At 49.9% G+C, this 8,633-nt stretch overlaps 1 protein-coding gene across 4 annotated transcripts; it reads left to right on the forward strand.

The window, feature by feature from the left end:
- Window positions 1–1,672: 1,672 nt before the first annotated feature.
- DMRT2 (doublesex and mab-3 related transcription factor 2) lies at window positions 1,673–8,215 on the forward strand. 4 transcript variants are annotated; one of them, XM_074994823.1, is made up of 5 exons: window positions 1,673–2,003; window positions 2,612–2,816; window positions 2,934–3,376; window positions 4,796–4,898; window positions 6,947–8,215. In XM_074994823.1, the coding sequence occupies exons 3-5, from the start codon at window positions 2,960–2,962 to the stop codon at window positions 7,981–7,983; spliced, it is 1,557 nt and encodes a 518-aa protein (XP_074850924.1). In that variant the 5' UTR covers window positions 1,673–2,003; window positions 2,612–2,816; window positions 2,934–2,959; the 3' UTR covers window positions 7,984–8,215. The 4 variants fall into 4 exon arrangements, with proteins under 4 accessions (XP_074850924.1, XP_074850925.1, XP_074850926.1 ...); XM_074994824.1 differs by lacking the exon at window positions 2,612–2,816 and having other exon boundaries at window positions 1,674–2,003; XM_074994825.1 differs by lacking the exons at window positions 1,673–2,003; window positions 2,612–2,816; window positions 2,934–3,376 and adding an exon at window positions 6,176–6,259 and having other exon boundaries at window positions 4,843–4,898.
- The last annotated feature ends 418 nt before the right edge of the window (window positions 8,216–8,633 follow it).

Below are 8,633 nucleotides of genomic sequence, written 5' to 3' on the forward strand. Positions count from 1 at the left end.
GCTTCTCCCGCCTTTCCAAGAGGCGAAGCCAGGAGCCCAGGGAGGAGCGACGGCCTCCCCCAGGCGTCTGAACAGCTGCTCCCCAAAAGGGGCTCGAGGTGAGGGCGGTGTTCTCTGCCCCTGCCTGCGGCCCGAGCCAGCGGCCAGGGGAACTGCGGCCAGCTGAGCGGGGGCGTTCCGGGGCGCATCTCCAAACGCCTCTCACAATCAGCCGCGCGCCCTAAACAAGGGAGGCAAAAATCTAAGGGGAGAAACCGGCCCTTAGAGCCCTGCTGAGGAAGGCCACGTTTCTGATCGAGCTACTGCAGGCCCTGACCGTCTGTGTGCAGTTGGACGGGACACTGATGCCATGACGCGCAGGGATGTTTGTAAGACAACACACCACGCTATACAGGCACTCACCGCGTGAACGGGGAATATTTGCTGTTGTCTTTATGTCACAAATAATCGGCATCTCAGCGCAGATTTTCATGGATATCGTTATTGTTTCACCCGCGAGTTTTTGGAGGGATCGATTCCTTCCCACGGCTTCCCCCCGGGGCATTGCGGGCATGAAGTTAACTTCTGCATAAAAGGGCTAGTCCTGAAGATAGCCTGACATCCAGGGTAACCGGGACTGCTGGTCTCCCCCACTCTCAGCTTCCACTTCTATCTCGGGGAGCCTTAAAATATTCCTGGCAGGACTAAGTTCTCATTCGGTCAGTTTTGAACGCGGTGAAGCTCTCTGCCTCCTGACAATTAGCACCTCAAACGAGGCAACTGGAAAGAAAGTTACTCAGGGCGCTGATGCTTCTGGGGGAATATTATTGCTGTGACAAGGAAGGAATCCGTTACGAGAATAAATACACAGGACAGCTATCCTCGTTCCCGAGTTGCACAGCATAACAAAATACGACTCGGTTTTATTGTCTTGTATTCAATGCAGTTAAACTCCCCTCAACCACAGAAGGAAAACACAACATTCATATTCAAATTAGACACACTGACACGTGGTTTGAATAGGGACAGCCATTACCTGACCTATTATAAGGACTCTTTTACATCCTTCCATGTTTTATCTAACTCTTAACTTCCCACCCCACATCCGCCCTCCGTCCCGCTGTTCTTCTGATTTGCCAACCTTGATTACAATTTTTGGACCTCTGGGATTTATATATTGAGTCTGTTCTGGTCTGGCTCTGGTCTGAAGAAGTGGGTCTGTCCCACGAAGCTCACCACCTAATAAATTATTTTGTTAATCTGTAAATTGCTACCTGACTGCTCTTTTTTTGTTCGGTATTGGGTGTTTTAAATTGGTCTTGATCTCAGAGACCTGTAAAACGACAATCTCACTTGCCGACGCCTTTATTTGTTTCTAATCATTAGGCTGGCCATGATTTTCCTCTTTTTTGACCTCATGAAAAATCCCCTTCTGCCCGGGTGTTTACAATACAGGGGAGACGTCCGGTGTTTGCAGGTCTGAAGGATAAACAGCGGCTTCCACTCGCCGCCCGGGCTGGACACGTTAATATCACAGACAGCGGGCAGCCACCCCCAGGGGCGGAGATTTGACAGCCGAGGGAGGGAATCGACGGCCCTTGCTGCCAATCAGCGCTCTCTCCGCCCAACAACGCACCAATCAGCTGTCCGGGCGACCGGGCGCCGGAGCGGATAATACAGTGGGGCGAGTAGGACTGGGCACCGCACGGAGGAGAGCGCAGAGGCGGGCGCTGGCGCGGTGCTGCAGAGGCCCGGGGCTTCCCCTGGCAAATGCACCCTAATTCCCGCCTGCCTCTCTCTCTCCCTGGGGCCCGATAACCCCACCCGTCAGCTCAGCCCCGCCGTGTCCCATCGCCGCTGCCGGCCCGTGGGAGCGACTGCCGCCGAGCCGCCATGCGTCGGGGCTGCTGAAGAGTTGCGCTCCCCCTGGGCTCTGTGCTGCCCGGGGTCGGGGTGCGCCCAGCCGCCGCCAGCGGGGCTGAATGCAGCCTGCTGCTGCGCCCGCCCGCGGGCTCTGAATTTGGGTAAGTGCAGCCCCCGGGGCCTGGAGGTGGGGGGGCTGGGGCGGGAAGAGGCGAAGGAACCTGCCCTCGGTGCAGTCTCTCGATGAAGCTCACCCCCATCCCCAGGGATAGGTCTCCGTGCAGGCACAGACGCGCCTGCGTTCACTGGCGGCCCTGGGCTTTGCCAGTGAAGTCATTTAACTGCAAGCGTTCACCGGCAGGGGGGTCCTTGGGAATTAGCTGTAGCTCCGTTTTCTCCTGCTCCTGCCTTCGCTGGGTGAGCGAAATCCCCAGGGAGCTTTGGATGTTCAAGGAGTGCAGGTGGTGCTGCCTCGCCCTCCCCGGACAGAAGGGCACGGGCCCCACATTCCTAGCTAGCTAAAAGAGGGAGCGGAGAAGTAATGCCCAGAGCTCTGCCTGGCTACAAAACTGGCATCCGGATGTGCACAAAAATGGCCTGCGGCTACCTGCATGCTGATCTGCAGGTGCAGCGATCTGGGGCTATAAAGGGGATGTCCGCAAATTTGCAGGGTCCCTAGATACCAGATTTGTATCTGAGGCCACATCCCAGCCGCAGATACCCGCCTCCACAGAGGCAGGTACCTGCAGATGTAACGGCGGATTTGCAGGGCTCCACTAGCGCAACAGGTCAGAGACTACGAAAGCTGCAGCTGCCGCTACACAAGGGAGAGAGGCCTGTGCCCGTTTGCAAGGTGCCTGGAGGGACACCCTAGGAAGGGAGCGTGGCAGGCCGCTCCCCAGCACTGTGTGGCGCCCCCTGGAGGTGTTCCCTGGCCTCGCAGCTGCAGGGCAAAGGCAGCTGTGTGCAGTCAGGTGGGCACAACCCCCCACCGCGCGGGCCTGTCCCAGGCTTAACCACAGCGGGGTGCGCGGAGCCCTGCCCGGGGAGCAGCCTGCTAAGGGCAGCGCGTGGCGGCCTTTGTTTTGCAGCGCGCAGCGGCAGAGCCGGGGGTGCCATGGCCGAGGGGCAGGAATGGGAGATCGACGTGGAGAGCCTGGAGCTGGAGGAGGGCGAGGAGCCGCCCGGGGCGCGCTCCCTACAGGACGGCGGCCCGGGGGAGCAGGAGGACGAGGAGGACGACGAGGAGGAAGAGGAGGAGGAGGACGGGGAAGAGGAAGGGGCGGCCCCGCGGGCCCCCAGCCCGGCCAAGCAGCAGCAGGTGGAGCGGGGCAGCGGAGCAGGCGAGCAGAGGAAGCTGAGCCGCACGCCCAAGTGCGCCCGCTGCCGCAACCACGGCGTGGTGTCCTGCCTGAAGGGCCACAAGCGCTTCTGCCGCTGGCGGGACTGCCAGTGCGCCAACTGCCTGCTGGTGGTGGAGCGGCAGCGCGTCATGGCCGCGCAGGTGGCGCTCCGGAGGCAGCAGGCCACGGAGGTGAGGAGCAGAGGGGGGCGGTCACCACCTTCCCGCACGGGCAGGGGACCCCGCCTGCAGTGCGGAGCGAGCCCTCTCCCAGCAGCGCTGCGGCGGGGGACCCGATCGCAGCCCTGTCTCGGCCACGGCGTCCGCACGGGCTCGTGGCGTCCCTGTCACCCTGGCCGGGCTGCAGCGATCCCTGCCCCTGCCGCACTAGGGGACGAGGATCGGGTGGAGTTTCCCCCAGAGGCCGCCTGGGGAGGTGGTTGGTCACTTTTCCCCGGGCAGATTTACAGCTGTGGCACTTAGGGAGCCTGAATCGATGCGCCCGGGTCGCCAGCGCCGGGGAGGCCGGGAGAGGCGCGAGCTTGTTTCAGGAAGACGTGACCCACGTGGCGGCTGGCCTCTGTGGTTGTGCTCAGACGGGAGGGCAGAGATCCCAGCCCCCCTTCCTCCCCTGGGAGGTGGTGGCTTGCCGCAAACCGTAGCTTTGGAAAGCGGCCGCATGGGTTTACCCCAGTCTTGTACTTCGCAAAGGAAGTGGCGGGAGCGGCGTGGGACTTGAATGGCGTCTGAAGATGGGGACTAACCCTCGTGCAACCTGATTTTCAGAAAGTGGCATGAAATATGCTTTGCTAGAGGCTGAGTCCGTAGGTAAACGTGGCAGGGGAAAACTAGCAAGAGGGTCAGGATTTTCCCCCTTGTACTGTGGCTCACAGCGCCACCAAGGACTAAGTGGTAAGGCGCTGTGAATAGCTCTTTTCAGAGCGGTGCCCACGGGTAATTACTAAAATTGGATTTAGCGCCGTCGGTCAGTCCATGGTTCAGTCCAGGGGCTGGTTGTAAGGAGCGGTGTCATGCAGCATCTTCCATCAATTCTTTACCTTTATGGGCTCCTTGCCCACTAAGATCTCGTATAAAAGTCTATTTACAAAAATAGTCTAGCATTGCCATTCGCACCTGCTGGGTCCTGGCCCTCCGGAAGGTTTCCTCTGGCGTGCAGGAGGCCTTTCTTTATTTTGAAACGGGGCCTTTCCGGTTTTGCTCTCTGGAGGCTTTAAGCGATCAGTGGACTTGAAAGCGCCCAAGGAAAGTTAAGTGCTCTCCTGCGTCTCGCGTGGAACTCCGGGCTCTGGGCACATACAGGGGATCCCAGATGCTTCTGATCAGTATCACCCCGGGGCTCTTCCCCACCTGCCATTGGCTCGCCCCTGCCTGCCCTTCTGCTTCACTTTGCTTTGTTTGTCCGCACTCGAGGCGGTTCTCTGCCACAACAAAACCCATCCCCCTCCTTTTGCAGAGCGGGGAGCGAGTGACATTTTGATTCTCTTGAAATCATTGTTTTAAAATGAGTGGAGCAGGAAAAAATCGTTCCTCCAGGAAGGGAGCAGTCATCCGCCTTCTGTTTATTGATCGGTGTCTTCTTTCTTTTGCTAGGATAAGAAGGGGCTGACAGGGAAACAGGCTAATTTTGAGCGCAAAACAGTCTACCAGAGGCCTGTCAGGGCGCCCAGCTTGCTGGCCAAAAGCATTTTGGAAGGTAAAACTCTCCTGCTTTCTGACCTTTCCCAGCAACAGACATCTGAACTGTAGGAGCTGCTGAAACACCTACTCAGATTTCCAAGTGCTATTTAAAAGGGGGGAAAAAGTAGCTTAGAAAACAGTGTCTTGCACAATGCTAAAAAATCTAAATTAATAAATATGTTTAATGGCGTCTTGCTAAGGAAGATCTCAGAATCTACACTGTGTGCAAATGAAAAGCTTAAGGAATTCTCTGCTTTAGAAAAGTTTTTTATTACAGTATTAAAAAAGTCTAATTATATAATAGGTTAGAAAAATAAGCACTTACTCTACCACTTATATAGTAATATTATTTAAACTAAAGGGACCAGCATTATATTGAAGACAGTGTTCCATACTCTGTAGTACTTGGAGTATATGATACCAGTAAGCATAATTTACTGTTGCCTCAGATCTCTGCACATCAGGAATATATTTTAAAATTTTGGACTCTGGCAAAGAGAGATCTCCCAATACGTTTTCTCATATACTTGTTTGTTTGTTTTCTGATTGGGATAGGGATGGAAGAAATATGATCAGGCTGCTAGTTATGAAACAAAATTGAGCCAAAGGAGTCTAGAAACAACAGATTGAAATTTAAGATAATGTTTAGTGTAAAACTGAATGTAGGTAGATAACTAGCTGACGGTAATTGGCAGCGAAGAAGATTTTATTCCTGTGTAATATTATTTGTAAGTCAGTGCAATGAACTTGACCTTTCTTCACCTTCTTCAAGCCTCTTTTGCTCCTACATCTTGGACTATAGGCCATTGACAACCATTTGCCATTGTAGCCGATTCTGGGTGATCTTTTCCAGTAGAAACATAATGGAGTGTTCAGATAAATTTGACATACAGTACATTATTTTGTGCTACCAGAAATATTATTTATAATGCAATTTCATTTTTAAGGTAAATTGTATTAAATAAGATAAATGTTTTAAAGGTCTAATTTTTTTTTTTTTTTTTTTTTTTTTCAATATCCTAACCTCTGTCCAAATTTGTTTACATGGCCGTTTAGGTTACTTTTCAAGTGATTAGAAATTAGAAAAGAGACTTGAAAATGATGAAGTCCAGTTTTATTAACCAATGTTTTCTCTTAAGTTACAAAATAATTTTTGCCAGAAACTACAGTGATTTTGGCCAGATATGAAAACTCTTTCCAGATTACTTTCTTCTGCAATTCATTCTTTAAAAAAGAATCTCTTCTGTATTCCTTTCCCTAATCTATCTTAACTTTCTTTCTCTTTTCTCCTAGCTCTCCTTGGATTTTTCTACCATCTGTAAAATGTGTTACAGATAATGATTCATCTTTAGAAAATAGAAATGTCATCAGCTGTAGGTATAGCTATCTTCTTTGGCAATGGGGAAACCAGTGTGAGATGAATGGAATGAAAGTAGGCTAAATCTTGCTCTCCTTAACCATGCAAGTAGTTCCATTAACTTTAATGGGATTACTTGTCTGGGTAGAGCAAACAAGATCGGGCCCAGTACAGTATATGAAGTGAAACTAATTAGTGTGGGCTTCTGACTGAAAATCCTGCCATTTTAAGTAACTTGTATTTGTTTCTTTAATTTTGAGAAAGTAAAATCATTTAAATATTTTAAATTTTCACATTTAAAAAATAATTTTAAATGGAGGAATGAAATTCCAGCACCACATGTAGTATAGAGAAATAACTACTGCTCACTTCGGGCCCAATCTAACTGCCGTTGACCTCAATCGGAGTTGGATCCGGCCCTTAATGTAAGTAATTGCATTGTCTTCACCAGAACTACTTACTTGAGTAAAGTGAGCTCAGTTTGGCCCTATAAATGCTGGAAGCATCTATATTACACTGTGCAATGTACTGAGCACTTCTGGGAAGGTGACTGCCTCGGGAGTTGAGGGCATTCAGGATTTTGCAGGAAGTGCTCAGGTCCTTGCAGGACTGAGCTCCAAATGAGCAATCCTGTCCTTTCCCAAACATTACAGGTGATCCTGTTTTAGTTACTTTAATTCATTCATACCCATGACTTATTGTTGTAGGTTATCGCCCCATGCTGGCAGAGCCTTTCCTTGGAGGGAATTCACCTTTGCCACCCCCTGTAAGTGACAGGATGAGAAAAAGACGGGCCTTTGCTGATAAAGAGCTGGAGAACATTATGCTAGAGAGAGAATATAAAGAAAGGGAAATGATGGAAGCCACTCAAGCTGCTACCCTTTTCCTGCCTAACCATATGGTGCATGGAAATGAATACAATTCCTACAAAACTGCCTTTAACCCTACTCAGGTCGAAGCTCCTAATAAGGAGTTTTGCAACTTCTTGCCAACCTGCCTTGATCTAACTATGCAGTATTCAGGATCTGGGAATATGGAACTGATTTCTTCAAATGTCAGTGTAGCCACTACCTACAGGCAATATCCTTGGTCCTCCAGACTATTGGTATGGCCAAAGCGTGGCCCCATTTGTGATGCTCTTCTCTATCAGCAATGTCTACTGAATGCTACTGCAGTCCAAGCTCTCAAACCTGGGCCAGGCTGGGACTCCAAGACTTCACAAGGCCAGGACTGTGGTGGTTCTGAGCATGAGATGATGCCACCAAAAACTGAGAATTCACTTGTGCTCTCTCATGCTCGAGAAATTCAGGGTATCCCTCAGGAGGCTCGTGAGAGGTCAGCTTTCTCTCCCCCCAAAAGGGCTTTTCCACAGCTTTCTGAGAAGGACTCCCTGGCTCCTCAAGAACATGTCTTAAGCAAGATCAGCAAAGAAAATACCAAGCATCCTCAAGGACTCAAGTATAATCCATTCCACTCCTTTTTACAGCAAACATTTCATGACAAACCAAGCCCTGAGTTAAAAACATCATTTGTAAAAGAGAGCTTTGAAGAGGCATCTAAGAAATACAGAGAGTACTCCATCAGAGAGAACCAGAAGTACAAATTTACAATAGACAGATACTCAAAAGACTTTTTTGGGGCCAAACAAGCTGCAACAAAACTCTCAGCAAATGAGCCTCTATCATTCTCTGTTGAATCAATCCTTAAACGACCCTCTTCTGCAATCACTAATGTCTCTCAATAGCTGTTTAAGTTTAAATACTTGCTATTTGCCTCTTTTTGTCAAAGATTTGTACAAAGGAATTTATTCTGTAAATGGTGATTTAAAAGAAACTGTGTACATAATTATGCATGTTTTCTCTTTTGAAAATAAATATTTAAATTTGGAAAATGAAAACGGTGCATACGCAGACCGTAAAATGTAGGGTTTGTGCAGCATTTCAGACATTACAATAAAATGAGATACTTTATAGACATACCTGTGCTTTGCAATGCCAAGCAGACATTACTTCAGCCTTATATATCTCTCCTTCCACATCCTGGGTATCCACCCACTTGCAGAATATACAAGTAAGTGCTGGAATAACCATCTTTGAACTGTATCGATACTAGTCCTCAGAACAGGTAACTGCAGTGCAAGTTTACCTGTTCATCAAAGGCATCTTTCCATTGATTTCAATGAGCTTTGGAGCAGGGTACAACTGTCAGTGCAGTTCTGATGGGATAAAATTCCTGGGATGAGAGAGTAGTTCATTCTGGGCTATCTTGAGACTGCCATCTTTCAAGCAGCATGCTGGTAGATCAGGTCTGAAGTGTGGTGGTAGAGACAAGGGGAAGAATAGGAATATTCAGTGGCTCTTAAGCATTCTCAGATAAAGGTCTGCTCTTGTGTCA

This window comes from Carettochelys insculpta, chromosome 5 (genome assembly GCF_033958435.1).
Source record: "Carettochelys insculpta isolate YL-2023 chromosome 5, ASM3395843v1, whole genome shotgun sequence".
Classification (NCBI taxonomy): Eukaryota; Metazoa; Chordata; order Testudines; family Carettochelyidae; genus Carettochelys; species Carettochelys insculpta.